Source organism: Aquarana catesbeiana, linkage group LG05 (genome assembly GCF_042186555.1).
Source record: "Aquarana catesbeiana isolate 2022-GZ linkage group LG05, ASM4218655v1, whole genome shotgun sequence".
In the NCBI taxonomy this organism is placed as follows: Eukaryota; Metazoa; Chordata; class Amphibia; order Anura; family Ranidae; genus Aquarana; species Aquarana catesbeiana.
Window position 1 is genome coordinate 45,604,811 of NC_133328.1, and position 17,197 is coordinate 45,622,007.

At 44.1% G+C, this 17,197-nt stretch overlaps 1 protein-coding gene across 1 annotated transcript in view; it reads left to right on the forward strand.

Annotated features, from left to right (window-relative positions):
* Positions 1–17,197, forward strand: part of ITGA8 (integrin subunit alpha 8) — a 239,603-nt gene that overhangs the window by 206,012 nt on the left and 16,394 nt on the right. Inside the window, exons 27-28 of the mRNA XM_073629668.1 lie at positions 1,840–1,953; positions 11,889–11,990. Coding sequence (XP_073485769.1) covers positions 1,840–1,953; positions 11,889–11,990 — 216 coding nt within the window. The remainder of the gene's footprint in view (positions 1–1,839; positions 1,954–11,888; positions 11,991–17,197) is intronic.

Sequence of the window (17,197 nt, forward strand, 5' to 3'; positions counted from 1 at the left end):
TCCCACTCTCTCCCTATTATATTATTTTATTTGTTTTATATTGTGTAACAGGAGGAGTAGGAACACACAGCTCCCAGATAGAAAGGAATAGAGTTGGGAATTTTGATGGGGAGATCTCTCTGTTGGAGGATCCAAGACATAAGAAACCAAAGACTGACTCAGCCCACCAGGTTGCACCTAGAAATAAGAAAAACATTTTTTTTAGGCAAAATGTCCCTTCAGGTGGTGGGTTCAGTCCATAGGCTATGTGTATATAACGTAATAACGAAACGTACGTCGAGGCCGTACTTGGTCACACTATTTCATGCAACTTCTGGTCCCTTTGGTTGTTTCGGGTAGGACGGTGGCTAGCCTCGAGGCACAATCTAACAAACAGTCACGCTTGCAGCCCCAGTGCCGGGACAAGGCACATCTCCATGTAAGCAGCCACTTGGCACATATACTTTTTAATTTTTATAATAAAGCAGGATTACACTATGTGGTTCCTATTGTCTTTTCACATATCCCATTCGTGGTTTCCCTGGAGGGGGTTTTGCCTGTATCCACAATTGCATCATTGCAGCAAGAAGTATCTTGCTAAAGATCTTACTGACTCGTTTTTTAACTAAAGGAGTCAATATTTTCTGGTAAGCAGATCTTACATAAGAGCACGTTGGGTGTAATGTTATCAAGTTGGTGAAGGAATTTCTGCTGTCTCTGGAAGAATCTGAACACAGTAGCCTATTTTTGGACATTTTTTTATGGTTCAATTGGGACATTTTACTACTTTTCATATTTATTCTGGCCATTCAGCCAGGATCACAATATTTACTATTTGTGTATAGTCATTATGGCACATTGCACTTTATTTGTATTTACCAATATTTATTGTGTGGTATAAATTCACCAATTAATTCTGTTTTAAAGTTATAGAGTGCCCTCTACACTTTACTATATGTGTATAAAGCAGTTGTTTGCTGACATCTTAACTCTAGTCCATTTGATGTAGATTTGTCTCCCATTTGCAGAATATTTATTCAGCTCCCTTTTTACACACTCTACAATCCTGATTTGTGGGCTAGCCTGTACTGGGGTTTGCTCATACTATTGCATTGCAGTAATTCACAGTGGAGTGTGTTTCACCACAAGCCATGGCAGTGCACTATGCATGCATTAGTATGTGTGCCATTTGTTTTGAATGCCAACCCGACCCATGTCCAGAATGGACCTGCAGCAAGATTAATTTTTTCATGCATTGAGGTGCATTACAATCCATTCATTTTTGGTGAGCTGCCTAATGCAACCCCCCACAATGCTCAAGAATGCATTGATTGTGCCACTATAGGGTTGATTTACTAAAGACAAATAGACTGTGCACTTTGTAAAGTGCAGTTGCACTCTGCACGTGCAGTTGCTCCAGAGCTTAGTAAATGAGGTAAAGATTTACTCTGCAAAGAATACCCAATCACGTGCAAGGGAAAAAAAATGCATTTTTGCTTGCATATGATTGGATGATGGAAGTCAAAAGAGCTTTTGATAATTTACTAAGCTCTGGAGCAACTGCTCTTGCAGTGTGCAACTGCACTCTGTAAAGTGGATAGTCTATTAGTCTTTTGTAAATTAACCCCACTGTGTTCTGGTGTGTTTAGGCCCTTAATATTTTGAAGAAAAAAAAAAAAAGATTTTATATACATAGTAAAAGAACAAGTATAAAACATCAGTTTAAAATTGTATATATAAAAAAGAAAATAATATAAACCTAACCCACAACTATTATCAATTCCCTTAAAATAAATAATCTCAATGTACTAATTTGTTTAAATGTAATAAATATGTATTCATTGTTTACTCTTTTAACAGAACTGCACGAATGTGAAATGTTTAACAATCTCCTGTAACGTGTGGCGTTTAAATGGCGGTGAGCGCGCCCTTATAAAGATCAAATCCAGGCTCTGGGCAGAGACATTTTTACAGGTAAGTTAACGCTCCCTGAAAGAATGATTTTTCATACATAGTTGCTACTCAAGCCAGTTTTTTTAATGTATTAAAAAAGACCTTGCCATTTCATTCTTTAGCCCCTGTGATTTTCTAAATCTGTCACAAATTCATATATTGCTTCCTTGCAATATAACAAGCTGTTTGTGTACATTCAGCCCTCTTTTATTGTTGTTGTTGTTATTTGTGCAGTTGGCTTTGTCAGAAGCCTGCACAGATCTAAAAGGTATATTACAAGCATTCCTTGCAATGGAAGTTTCCTTTTAGCAGAGATAGTTTCTAAGGCTCTTTGCAACTAAAAAGATGCAAAGTGCACTTCTTTTTCTGTTACCATACTGAGATTGCTCAGGTAGGGATGATGAAGCAGATCCTTATATTTTTTTAATTCCTCGGTTTAAAGTTAATGTAAACCCTCACATATACCAAGTGAAGTGAACAGCCTCAGATGATACACAGAGATAAAACTAATTCTCCTGCATAGGTTATACTTGTTTATCTGCTGTCTTCCCCTCTCTACACCCCTTCAAAAGTGCAGATTGTGTTAAAAAAATCTTTCTTCATTTGTCAGCAGCACTGAGGAGGGGGTGGAGAGACTGCAGATGCACTGTGTGAGAGATGATTGGATGGAGGAAAGGAACACACACCCCCTCCACACAGCAGAAGAAAGGTGCTGTAAATAGACAAGCTGCAATCTGAGCTCCACCCCCCCTTCCTCCTAAAACAAATTTATCTTGTGTGGGAAAACTTCTCAGAAGTGACTCATGTTAATAACAGAGGAACCACACAAAAGTGGTTGTAAAGGCAGAAGGTGCATTCTATGCATTACGATAAAAAGCCTTCTGTGTGCAGCAGACCCCCTCAGCCCCCCTAACACTTACCTGAGGTCCCTGTAGCTCCAGCGATGTTGTAGGAATGTCTCGGCCATTCGGGAATCCCCTCCTCATTGGCTGAGACAGCAGTGCAGCACCATTGGCTCCCGCTGCTGTCAATCAAAGTCAGTCAGCCAATGAGACTAGAAAGGGGGCGGGGCCATGCCACAGCACTGTGTCTGAATGGACATATGGAGCTGTGAGTCGGCTCGGGTGACCCCATAGTAAGCTGCTTACAATGGGGAACCCAACAGGAGGGAGGAGCCAGGAGAGCCGAAGAGGGACCCGAGAAGAGGCGGATCCGGGAGGCTCTGTGCAAATCCACTGCACAGAGGAGGTAAGTATAACATGTTTGTTATTTTTAATTAAAAAAAAAAAAACTAGACTTTTTGATCAATTTAAGCTTGGTACACACTATGAGTTTTTTGTAGTTCATCCCAGTTGGACATCTGTCACTTTCTGCATTAGTAGGGGATATGTTCATAGAGCCATTGCTGAACAGTCCAAACAGTGAATGTGTGAAAGGAGCCTAGCTTTTTTTTTTTGTGTTACAGCAGGGCAGCAAAAGGATAAAAACAAACCTGTGACTCTGGGTTTGTTTTCTTTTAATCTTGCCCTATATATGCGATATAGTTGTCTGATCCCCTCTACATGCTGCTCAATTTGTTAATGCAAAGGCAATCGTGGGCCCCCCTCCTTCCCTGTCTTATCTTGCTCCTCTGTTAGCTCAGGACCACACCAGAGGGTCCAGAATGACCAATGTGCTGCAGATTGGAGGAAAAAAGTAACGACCATTCCCATTCTCAGTCTGCTAAGACTCAACAGTCAGTCAAATTCTGGATGGTATTAGCCAACTATACAATCAGATTAGGGCTTCTTGCCCTTGAACTGTCTCTACTAGTGGGAGGAGGTAACATCGGAAGTTTAAGGCTACTTTCACACTGGGGCAGTGCCGTTGTTAGCACTCAAGCGCTGCTCGTTTTGGCGGTGCTTTACCACTGTTATAGTGGTGCTTTGGCAGTGCTTTTTTGGGCGGTAGCGGGGCGCTTTTAACCCCCAAGAAGGTGTTAAAAAGGGGTTAAAAGCACCCGTGATGCATGCTTCCAAAGTGTTTTTCAGGTGCTTCGGAAGCGGTGTCCATTCATTTCAATGGGCAGGGGCGGTGCGGGAGTGGTGTATATAGCGCTCCCGCACAGCCCCAAAGACACTGCTTACAGGACCTTTTTTTCCCGTCCTACAAGTGTACCACCCCAGTGTGAAAGCACACGGACTTTCACACTGGGGTGGCATGAGAGGCAGTTTTCAGGCGCTTTACAGGCACTATTTTTAGCGCTAAAACGCCTGAAAACTGCCTCAGTGTGAAAGGGGTTTAATAGCTCCCTATTAGATGTCTCCATAAAGAGCAGCTCTACTATCACATAGAGGGTTATCAGTCCATCTAGTGATAGTAGCAATCAGAAAAAAAAAAGTAAAAATTAAACAAACCTGGTTTCCCATTTCCAGAAATACAATTGCTGGAGACAATGGTCCACTAATGGTCTGGTTTTTAGAAATACATTATACTGTGATCTCAGCGTTAACAGATAACCCATTAAATGTCCAGTTCCGACTTTTCTTCTCGACGGTAGCCAAGTTATTTTTGGAGCTGGATTAACTACGATGACGTAGTGATTGCTTGCATTGTCTGGTGTCCAAGACTAGCTGCTGCTGGGCTGATATCAGAGTAAAAAGTATTAATCAGATGATTCATCTTTGGATTGTATGTGAAACCAGATCTGAATTGTACATATCCGTCCTTACAGAACACTTGTCCAAGTGCCAGAACCGTTTACAGAACACCTTTACACTCAATTATAAAGAAAACTTGTGCACCTCACAGCTTAAAAAACAAAATTTGGACTAGTTCAGCAAGACAAAGAGGGATGATTATGTGCAAAGCGCAGTAAATCCCAACAACCAATCACAAATCATCTCTTACATGATTTAAATTGAGGGAACTGAGTTTATATTATGTTGCTATCAATTAAAAAGTAACAAAACTACCACAATGTAATACACCCGCCAGTGCAAAGGGTGATGCACTAATGAGAAGTTGAAACCTCAATTCACATTATGACAGACAATGTAAGGCATCACATATATGTGCATTTTGTGCATGTTGTCGCACTACATGCATGGGGCAGCCTGTTCATTTCACTGGGCTGCCCTACGTGCGACAAATGTGGCAAAGTAGCTAATGCACCTTTTTTTTGAGTGTCAAGCTTTGTTCATTTTTTAACCGTGTGTTTTGTTGTGTTTGTCCTGTGGTTTTTTTTGCATAAAAACGTGGCTGCTTGCTGAATTTGGGGTGCCATTAACAATGAACAATGGCCCTGAAGCATGACCTGCTTCTTTTTTTTTTTGTTTCATAAATCATGTGATTTTGCGTACGTTTGGAAAATGCAATAGTGTGTGTCATTTTGCTTTAAAGCAGGGTTCTCCAAACTTTCCAAACAAAGGACCAGTTTACTGTCCTTGAGACTTTAGTGGGGCCAGAGTGGCCAGTGGGAGAAAAAAAAATGACATAGCGCCTTTAGTCAGTAGAAGGGGGAATTGTGCCCTCGTTATTGGTATTAGTTGGAGGAATTGTGCCCCTGTCATTGGTATTAGTTTGAGGAATATTGTGCCATGATTGGTATTAGTTGAAGGAATAGTGCCCATCATTGGTGAGAGTGGAAGGAAAAATGCCCCATTGTTGGTGTCAACGAGAGGAATGGTTCCCCAATATTGGTGTCAGTGGAAGGAATGGTGCCTCCCGACTGGTGTCAGTGAGAGGAATATGGGCCAGAGGGCCAGATAAAGGCAAGAAAGGGCAGCATTCCACCCACATGCCTGAGTTTGGAGACCACTGCTTTAAAGTGTAATTTAAGCCTTACACTAACTATTCTTAAAAATGTTCCTTACCCCCTCCGCCTACCTATCCTGACTATGCTGTGTAAAAAAGATATGTGTACTTGCCTTTTTTAGTCCACTTTGGCCTGGTCATGTGATCCTGCAGCTCTGGCTTCCCAGTATCATGGAACACTCAACAAGAGCTGGGAATTCTGGGAGATGTGAGATCACCCAGAGACTCCCATGGCTCCCACTCTGTAGGCTCCCGTTGTCGGCGCTCCCTCCTCTTCTTTGCAGCCGCCGCTCACTGACACGGGGAAGCCGGAGCTGCTGGATGACATGACAAGACTGGAGTGGACTAAAAAAAAGGTAAGCATATAGATCTTTTTTTACACAGGGTTGTAAGGATACCTGGGAGGGGGGGGGGATTTTTAAGAATATTAGGGTTGAATTTACGTGCGAGTGAAGCGTCACATTTTTTTCACGTTATTTGCGTGACATGTAGGGCAGCCCATTCTCTTTAATGGACTACCCTACGCTCCAGAAACGCACCAAAATAGCTCATGTACCCCTTTTTTTGAGCTGCCTTTGTTGTGTTTTTGCACTTTCCTTTAGCACATTTGGAGTGTCATTAACAATGAAAGGCACTCAAACGCGTGTTGCGTATTTTAGTGCCCTTTTAGAACTACCTGGAAATGCACTCAGATGTGAACGGGGTCTTAGTGTTAAGCTTGAATTCCAATTTAAGGCTAGGTTCATACTGATTTAAATCAGTTTTGTAGTGCAATTTCTAGGAGCATGTCCAGTGCGAGTTGATGCGGTTTTGATGTGATTCCAATGTGTTTTTTATGCAATTTGGATGTATGCTGTTCTCTCTCTCACACACTGGAATCGTGTTGTCTTTGAACAGATAAGTGCTTTACATGAAGATTACATTCAAGTCTATGGAGAACAAAATCACAACCGCTCTAAACACGTACAGGATTCTTTTTAAAAACTCATCGCACTACATGTATGTGAATGGCCTCCATAGAAAATATTGTTATTTCACTTGTCATGAAATTCCATGCATTCTGGAACGCATCAAATATTGCATCAGCATGCATGAGTGCTAAGTATATTATTCTACTGGAAGATATTAGACAAAAGAAACACAAAGGACTTGTTGGTATTCCAATGCTTACTTGTTACATTTACATGCTAAGTATCCTAGTTAGTGAAACACAGCAGTTCTGCTTCACAGGCCCTCTTTGTTCAATACAAGAGAATCAGCTCAGCCTGACAGAATACAGAACACACTGCTGAGATAAAAATCATTCTGTCCTTAATAATATTTCAGCAGTCCTCCTGCAAGAATGCTGATTGCACTGTCCAATGTATAAAAGCCACGCAGGGGTCTCAAACTGGCGGCCCTCCAGCTGTTGCAAAACTACAAGTCCCATGAGCCATTGAAAGGCTGACAGTTACAAGCATGACTCCTACAGGCAGAGGCATGATGGGACTTGTAGTTTTGCAACAGCTGGAGGGCCGCGAGTTTGAGACCCCTGCGAGGGACAGTTGGCTAATCGTTATATACAGTAACTATAAAAGCAGCAAGCACGTAAATAAGTGAAAGGCAGTTGCAAAATTCTTCTGTGTAAACCTTACAATAAAAAATTCTGTTTCTCATTAGTAGTAGTTTGTGCTGCTGGTATATTATCTTAAGCCTCGTACACACGATCGGATTTTCCGACGAGAATTGTGTGATGACAGGCTGTTGGCGGAAAATCCGACCGTGTGTATACTTCATCGGACAATTGTTGTCGGATTTTCCGCAGACAAATGTTGGATAGCAGGTTTTAAAATTTTCCACAGACAAATGTCTGTTGTCGGATTTTCCGAGTGTGTGTACACAAGTCCGTTGGACAAAAGTCCAAAGTACAAACACGCATGCTCGAAAGCAAGGACGAGCCAGAAGCGGTCAGTCTTTTAAAGTAGCATTCGTAATGGAGAATTAACATTCGTGACGTGGCAAATTATGAAATGTCGAAATGCAGCGCACAATTCTCTTCTTCTTTAATGGGATAATAATGAAGCTGCTTTGCTGGTGATACTGATGGAGTTATTGCAAACTGATTTTCAAAGGCTTTTTTTTACTAGTGATATCAAGAATAATATTATTATCTTTTTTTTTGTTTATTTATTTAAAATGTTACCACAACACCATTTTCCCATAGTTTTTAAGATCAAAGATACAACTATGTTGGTGTCCCTTGTCAATTTTATTTATTGTATTTTTGTAAGTGTAACTGCCTACTCCCAAACTGTGATTTGAAGTAAAACACATAGCCAAGTATTATTATTATTATTCTCCACAATTTTTTTATTGTGCATTAAAAAATGAAAACAAATACAATTAGACATGCTATCTGCCAATAGAACTTAACCAAAAAGTGCATTTTATGCATCCAAAAATATAGAAAATATACCAAATCAAATCATTTAACCAAAAAATAATGTCAAAGCAATAACTCCAAGGCCAATAACAAAATAACATGTTATCTCCTCCGATTCCGCAACATGTCTGGTTGACGAACGGCCGTTCAGAAACGAACTGAAAAGCGCGAAATGAAAAGCGCAAATCAACACTCACCAAACTTCTACTAACACAAAATTAGCAGAAGAAGCCCAAAGGGTGGCGCTAAAGACCTGAAAAACCATGTAGTACATCACTACGTTCATGATTGTTGGCCAACAATTGTGTGGCCGTGTGTATCCAAGACAAGTTTGGGCCAACCCCTTCAGACAAAAGTCCATGGTTTTGTTGGCCAACAATCCTTTCGCGTGTACGAGGCTTTATAGTTGAACTCCAGGCAAACAGCTAAATATACAGATGAAATTCAAATATGCTGTTATACCTGCCAAAAGATTTATGATTCTGTTTATACAGATAAACACCGCTCTGCTAAACAGCAAAGTCCTGCCGAGCAAGGGAGGGGATCTGATTCAGGTACTTACTTGCATGTTTTTCCCCTAAAATAATAAACATGTTATACTTACCTGCTGTGTGCAATGGTATTGCACAGAGCAGCCCCTTGCCTCCTTTTCTGGGGTCCCCCACCAGCACTCTCCATTCCTCCTCTTCTGCGAGTGCCTTCATAACAAACCCTTTATTATGGGGTCACTGTTGCAAGTGTACTCCCGATACTGCATCCATAGAAACACAAAGCTCGGCCCTCAGGTAAGTGTATGGAGGTGGGGGGAGATGGGGGGTGATACAACTAGTGGGACATTTTTTACTTGAATGCAGGGAATGCATTCAGGTAAAAAATGTCTTGACTTTATAAACACTTTAATTTATTAATACTTACAGAGCTGCAATAATTTGAGTCTTATAACTTCATGTAGTTCAGATATAACATTATGGTTGCTAGGAAAAAAAAACAAATGTATTTTGTGATAAAAAGAGCAGCTAACATCTCTCCGGACTGCTATATATAGAACAAAAGCGTAGAAACAAAAACCGTCTGTGCGTGTGATATAGAGTCTGCAAGGAATTATTTCAGGAAGAAAAGCCATAAATTATTCGGTTCTGTCAGAGCCCTGTAGTATTTTGCTTTAATTGGAAGTAAATGTTATACACAAGACCTTAGGAGTCTCTAGATTTCAGAACTATTCCCCCAATTGCAAAGAAGAAAAAATGCCGACCCGCATTTTCTCTCCACATCTGGCTCAGGTCCACTTATCTCTCACATTATCGAAAGCTCCATCATCCAGGGGACCTCGGCTTCTTTTTATGGCTCAGTCTAAAGTCTTGAGACTCGAGGGAATTCTAGAAGTGCTGTAGAACACCATCTTCTCTGGTCTGGTATTGTCATTCACATTCTGACTGTGGAAGCCATCAAGAGGCTTAAGCCTCGTACACACGATCGGATTGTTGGCCAACAAAGCTGTGGACTTTTGTCCGAAGGGCGTTGCCCCAAACTTGTCTTGCATACAAACGGCAAGGAATTGTTGGCCAACAAATACAAACGTAGTGACGTGCTACGTTGTTTTTCAGCTCTTTAGTGCCACCCTTTGGGCTCCTTCTGCTAATTTCGTGTTAGTAGAAGTTTGGTGAGTGTTGATTCGCACTTTTCATTTCACGCTTTTCATTTTGCGCTTTTCATTTTGCGCTTTTCAGTTCGCGCTTTTCAGTTTGCGCTTTTCAGTTCGTGCTTTTCAGTTTTAGTCAACCAGCCATGTTGCGGAATCGGAGGAGATAACGTGTTATTTATTATTGGCCTTGGAGTTATTGCTTTGACATTATTTTTTTAGGTTGAATAATGATTTGATTTGGTATATTTTCTATATTTTTGGATGCATAGAAGGCACTTTTTGGTTAAGTTCTATTGGCAGATAGCATGTCTAATTTTATTTGTTTTCTTTCTTTAATAAAAAAAATTGTGTTTTGCGTCAAATGACAATTTGGGAGTCGGCAGTTACATTTTAAAAAATACAATGTAAAATTGACAAGGGACACCAACATAGTTGTATCTTTGATCTTAAAAACTACGGGATAATAGTGTTGAGGTAACTTGCCCAAATAAAAATTTTAAAAAAAGCATAATAATATTATTATTGATATCACTAGAAAAAAAAAGCCTGCGCTGCATTGAGAGATTTTGGGAAAGCCATGGGGAAGTCCCTGTGGCGTCGGGGGGGGTCACCCGATTACATCACCGGGTGGCCCCACCCTCAGGTATATAAGAACTGTCACAAGCGAAGAAGCGTCAGATGGCGGGAGCCTCCCATGGAGGCGGATCGTTGCGGATTTTTTTTTCTTTTTCGGTCCGTGTGATAGAAGAAGATGAATGGACATCATGGGACATTTTTATTTTTTTATTTTTTAATAAAGGACTTGTCCCAAGCTGTGTTTTGTCGTTTTTAACATTTTGACACTTTTTTTTGTGAAATGGTAGGGGTACATTTGTACCCTGTTACCATTTCACACAAGGGGGGGAGGCCGGAATCTGGGGGGTCCCCTTGTTAAAGGGGGTTTCCAGATTCCGATAAGCCCCCCATCTGCAGAACCCCACAACCACCGGGCAAAGGTTGTGGGGATGAGGCCCTTGTCCCCATCAACATGGGGACAGGGTGCTTTGGGGGCTACCCCAAAGCACCCTCACCATGTTGAGGGCATGTGGCCTGGTATGGTTCAGGAGAGGGGGGCTCTCTCGTCCCCCCTCTGTTCCTGTGGCCTGCCAGGTTGCATGCTCGGATAAGGGTCTGGTATGGATTTTGGGGGGTCCCTACGCCATTTTCTTTTCATTTTGGTGCGGGGTTCCCCTTAAAATCCATATCAGACCCTTCAGGTCTGGTATGGATTTTGGGGGGGACCCCTACGCCATTTTTTTTTAAATTTTGGTTCGGGGTTCCCCTTAATATTCATACCAGACCCAAAGGGCCTGGTAATGGACTGGGGGGGGGGGGGGATCCCATGCTCTTTTTTTCAATAAGTTTTATCTATATTGCCAAGACCCGACAATTCATTACAGCCGCGATCAATTTTAAATGACAATTTTTCCTTTAGAAATGTCATTTTGCTGTGGTACTGTTCTAAACACAGGAAAAATGCTCCACTTTACAGGCATACTATAGACGCCCTCCAGGCACAATATTTAAAGAAATATTTCATTTTTATTGTTTCACTGCTCCCGAAAAAAGGGCCGTTTTTTAAAAAAAATGTTTGCATTGATACATGTCTCCTGGGGCAGGTCGCCAAACACTTTTTATGACAATAACTTGCATATAAGCCTTTAAAATTAGCACTTTTGATTATTCATGTTCATGTCCCATAGACTTTAACGGTGTTCGTGTGTTCTGCTGAATTTTTTGCCTGTTGGCATGTTCTGCTGCGAACCGAACCAGAGGGTGTTAGGCTCATCGCTACTGGCCAGCAACACACGTCCTGAGTTTATCCTGTGCAGGATAACTAGTTATTTTTTAATACAAGATAAAGACTTAAGAAGATTTAAATTCATTTTTAAAATAACATTACCATGCTGAAGCTTATGAGATTTTAGTGATTGGAGTTAGATCTGCTTGAGCTAAACACTGCAGTAATTGCTCATATGGTGGAGCTACTGAAATACACCGGACTTTCACTTTAATACTGAAATATAACTTTAGTAATTTAATATATTTCCATTGCAGAGGAAGAATGATCCTTACGCATTGACAGCAAATGTATCATTTGAAGTCAAGAAGATGCCGTACAACATTCAGCCAGCAAAACTTCCAGCAGCAAGCATAGCAGTAAGTACTAAGCATGGTTGTAGTAAGGTTTTCAATGATATAAGTAAACATGCATGTGTGGGTACCAGCAGTAGGGATCAATGAGCTGGGTCACTCTCTGGTAAGTTATGCAGAGACGAGTAGCTCATTCATCTCTTCTAAAGGTTAGTATTTGGGTAGACATAGTACAACCTAAGGTGGCATCTTTTTATTATTTCAGTTATCCTGTAACATTCTTCGAGAGACAAAATTTATACAGCGCTGTATAAATGAGTAATATAAATAAGGTGGCAATATCCAATGTAAGTGTTTATTTTTTGGGTAAATCCTCCAAGATTGATCTGGATTTAGATGGAGGCCCATGAACTCAGTACAACATTTGTGTGCTCGAGAAATGTCTGCTTCACTCTTTTGGACTGAATTCATTATCTGTTTTCTTTGCACCCCAAATCCTAATTAAGGCAGTAGTTCTGCATCAAAAAGATGATGTTGCAGCATAGTTTTTTTATTTTTTAATCCTGTTTGTTAAATACAGTTTCTCATGTAAGGAAACAGCCACATTCACCACCTGTGGGTAGCTGGGAGTCCTCCGTGCTTGTAGCCAGAGTCTATGTTAATGTCTTCCTCCTTGGCTTGGTCACTTTTTTATGGCCCATGCACCCACTACATATGCTGATTTAAATTTGGTGCTACGGAGCAAATGAGTGCCAACATGGCTGTGATGTCACAAAGCCTCAAGCTTAACCACTTGCCGACCGCCGCATGTACATATACGTCGACAGATTGGCACGGACAGGCAAAAGGGAGTACAGGTACGTCCCTTTAAATTTGCTGCCGTGTGGTCGCGTGTGCGCCGCCGCAAGAGCGTGACCCTGCCGCGAGCTCCGTGAGTGTGATCGCGGGTCCCGCGGACTCGATGTCTGCGGGGATACCTGCGATCGTCTCACGGAGAGGAAGAACGGGGAAATGCTGATGTAAACAAGCATTTCCCCATTCTTCCTAGTGACAGGACACTGATCACCGCTCCCTGTAATAGGGAGTGGTGATCAGTGTCGTGTGACACACAGCAAATCCCCCCCACAGTTAGAATCACTCCCTAGGGCACACTTAACCCCTGCAGCGCCCCCTCCTGGTTAACTCTTTCACTGCCAGTCACATTTATACAGTAATCAATGCATTTTTAATCGCACGGATCGCTGTATAAATGTGAATGGTCCCAAAATAGCGCCAAAAGTGTTCGATCTGTCCACCATAATGTCGCAGTCATGATAAAAATCGCTGATCGCTGCCATTACTAGTAAAAAAAAAAAAAAATTAATAAAAATGCCATAAAACTTTCCCTATTTTGTAGACGCTCTAACTTTTGCGCAAACCAATCAATAAACGCTTTTATTGCGATTTCTTTTACCAAAAATATGTAGAAGAATACGTATCAGCCTAAACTGAGGGAAAAAAAAAAATTTTATATATTTTTTGGGGATATTTTTTATAGCAAAAAGTAAAAAATATTTTACTTTTTTTTTCAAAATTGTCACTCTTTTTTTGTTTATAGCACAAAAAATAAAAATCGCAGAGGTGATCAAATACCACCAAAAGAAAGCTCTATTCTTGGGAAAAAAAGGACGTCAATTTTGTTTGGGAGCCACGCCGCACGACTGCGCAATTGTCAGTTAAAGCGACGCAGTGCCGAATCGCAAAAAGTGCTCTGGTCTTTGGCCAGCCAAATGGTCCGGGGCTTAAAAGTCTGTTAATTGCTTTGAGAGAGTGCCTTAGGAGCCTGTGTTCTTGCTACTGTCTACCCTCTGTCCAGGGCTGGACTGGCCTACCGGGATATCGGGAAATCTCCCGGTGGGCTGGCTGTCTGGCTACCCCTGAGGCCGCTGTGAGGGCAGCGGCGCCTGAAAGAAATATGGCTGCGGGGCCGGGCCGAATGCAACTGCGCAGGAGCCAGTGCTGTTCCGAAGCTAGCCGCGCTTGGGAAAGCCCGTACACGCTCGCCAATTTTCGGAAATGCGGGCGCATGCGCAGTGACACGATAGCGCCGAGCGGTGCCATTTTTAAAAGTAAAGCGGTTACAGCGCTCAGTGAGGACTCATCTGGTGGCGTGTGCCTCTTCCTACGTCCCCCCCGCAGCCTCAGACCTCCTGCCCCCGCAGCCTCTGACCTCCTGTCCCCCCCCTGCAGCCTCTGACCTCCTGTCCCCCCCCTGCAGCCTCTGACCTCCTGCCCCCCCTGCAGCCTCTGACCTCCTGCCCCCCCTGCAGCCTCTGACCACCTGTCCCCCCCTTCAGTCTCTGACTTCCTGTTCGCACCCCCCGCAGCCTCTGACCTCCTGTTCGCACCCCCCGCAGCCTCTGACCTCTTGTCCCCGCCCCTGCAGCCTCCGACCTCCTGCCCCCCCCTGCAGCCTCTGACCTCCTGCCCCCCCCCCTGCAGCCTCTGACCACCTGTCCCCCCCTGCAGCCTCTGACTTCCTGTTCGCACCCCCGGCAGCCTCTGACCTCCTGTCCACCCCCTGCAGCCTCTGACCTCCTGTTCGCACCCCCCCGCAGCCTCTGACCTCCTGTAGTCCCCTCCTCAGCCTCTGACCTCCTGTCGTCCCCCCCGCAGCCTCTGACCTCTCCTGTCATCCCCTCCTCAGCCTCTGACCTCCTGCCCCCCCCTGCAGCCTCTGACCTCCTGCCCCCCCCCGCAGCCTCTGACCACCTGTCCCCCCCTGCAGCCTCTGACTTCCTGTTCGCACCCCCCGCAGCCTCTGACCTCCTGTTCGCACCCCCGGCAGCCTCTGACCTCCTGTCCACCCCCTGCAGCCTCTGACCTCCTGTTCGCACCCCCCGCAGCCTCTGACCTCCTGTCGTCCCCTCCTCAGCCTCTGACCTCCTGTCGTCCCCCCCGCAGCCTCTGACCTCTCCTGTCATCCCCTCCTCAGCCTCTGACCTCCTGTCATCCCCTCCACAGCCTCAGCTCCTGTCGCCCCCCCCCCCCTCAGCCTCTGATCTCTCCTGTTGTCCCCCCCCCCGCAGCCTCTGACCCCTACTGTTGTCCCCTCCGCAGCCTCTGACCTCCTCTGTCGACCCCTCTGCAGCCTCTGACCTCCCCTGCACCATCCGCAGCCTCTGACCTCCCCTGCACCATCCGCAGACTCTGACCTCCCATGTACCATCCGCAGCCTCTGACCTCCCCTGTACCATCCACAGCCTCTGACCTCCCATGTACCATCCACAGTCTCTGACCTCTCCTGTACCATCCGTAGCCTCTGACCTCTCCTGTACCATCCGTAGCCTCTGACCTCCCATGTACCATCCGTAGCCTCTGACCTCTCCTGTACCATCCGCAGCCTCTGACCATCTCTTGTCTTATATCACAACTGCAGTCTGGAGAGGAGTCAAGAGTGGGAGGGCTGCAGGCATGGGGGTCATGGGAGAAGTCAGACATGAATGGACTGTGGAGAGGAAACTATGGGATAAAACCAGAGCCACCGAGCTGGAGCCGACTGACTGAGCCCTGGACGGTGCACCTGAGAGGAGGTCAGTGATAGCGCCGCCAGGCCAGCCTGGGGGGGGGGGGGGGTCAATACAATATTGTAAGGGGGCACTGATATATAGGTTTCCCCCTTATATCAGTAACCCCCCCTCCGTACCTTAGTGTTTTCTTTCTGCGGAAGGTGGTCTCTGGTCACCAGAGTCCTCCCCACATTCCCAGAGTTCCCCTTTACATCATAGTCTGCAGGATTCCACCTTACAGTGCAAGGGGGAACTCTGATGTAAAAGGCAATGCTGCAGACCCTGATGTAAGTGAATACTCTGATGTAAAGGGGAATGCAGTGGACTCTGATATAAGTGGGGTCTCTGGTTATCAGTGCCCCCCTTTTATATCAGAGTTCCCACTTAGATCATGATCTGCAATGTTCCCCTTTATGTCAGAGTTCCCTTGCACTGTAAAGGGTAATCCTCCTGATGTATGGGGGGAACTCTGTGCTGGGTTATATTAATCTGACCTTCATGTAAATGGAGAAATATGGTTTTTGACTTTTGTTTAACTTAACACATTGCTAATAGCAGTTTATAGCTTAAATATTGATATTTGCACTGAAACCTGCCATTTTTGGCACCTTTTTTTTGCAGTGTCAGTAAAAAATGTGCCAGTAAATGGCATGATTTTTGCCAGTAAAAAATTGCTGCTGTTTGTAAATTCCATGTCTCTCTTATCTATATATAATACACTCTTCAAATGTGCTTTAAAATGCATGGTTTTCCCTTTTGTGAACAAGAAAATAACAACGTTATGCTATGGGGCTGGTATGAAATGATTTCCAGAGCTGGTTTTTATTCCCAGTCCGGCCCCGCCTCTGTCTGTGTTGTGACTCTGCCTACTTACAGAATATGGTCTTGTCTGGTTTGGTTGTTTGTCAGCTGTTACTGCCAGTGGTGTCTCCAACTTTCATATTTAGGGGGGCACATGGGGGGACAGGGACAAAAGTAGGGGGGTAACTATAAAATACAATTATTTATTTATATATATATCATATAAATATCCTGGGGCCCTTTACTACGATCCCACAATGGGCCCTTTCACATGTTCTGCAGTGAGCTCCCTTCCTACTGTATTGGGCCCCCCCCAGGGTGGCAGAAAATAAGAGATATATGTCACCAGCATACCAAGAAAATATAAGTGTCCAAAGCAGTGGGAGAACTATCAGGGTTGCAAAGGTTGTCTTGCCACAGGGCCCTGGTGTTCTGCCACTGTGGGGTTTCCCAGCCTCCTCTTGCTGTCCTGCCCCTGCTATTGACAGTGCTGGTCTGGCATCTCTTGGAATTTACAGGCTGGTCCTCCTGTCCTAAGGACGGGAGAAATCAGTCTGTTTTTTCAGTAACTGAGAGTCCTGTTGGAGTCCTTCCTGCAACTCGCTCTTCTCCCTGCCAATAAAGATGCAGGGGAAAGAGCAGATCGGGTGGCCGTGGTTGTGTGAGCATTCACATTATGCAGTGTCAGCGAGCAGAGGGAGGGGGAAGGAATCACCCGCAGGAGCTGACTGGGGACGCTCTCCCTCTCAATAGAGACCGTGTTACTCCAGCGGCGGCCCGAGTAAGATGTGGCGCATCTGCTACGAATGCAAACAAAAAGACATTGCCTTTTTGAAAGAAAAAAAAAATTTAATTGGGGGGGCACAGCATAATGTTGGGGGGGAGTCAGGGCCCCCTCTGCCCCCCCCCCCAGGGACGCCATTG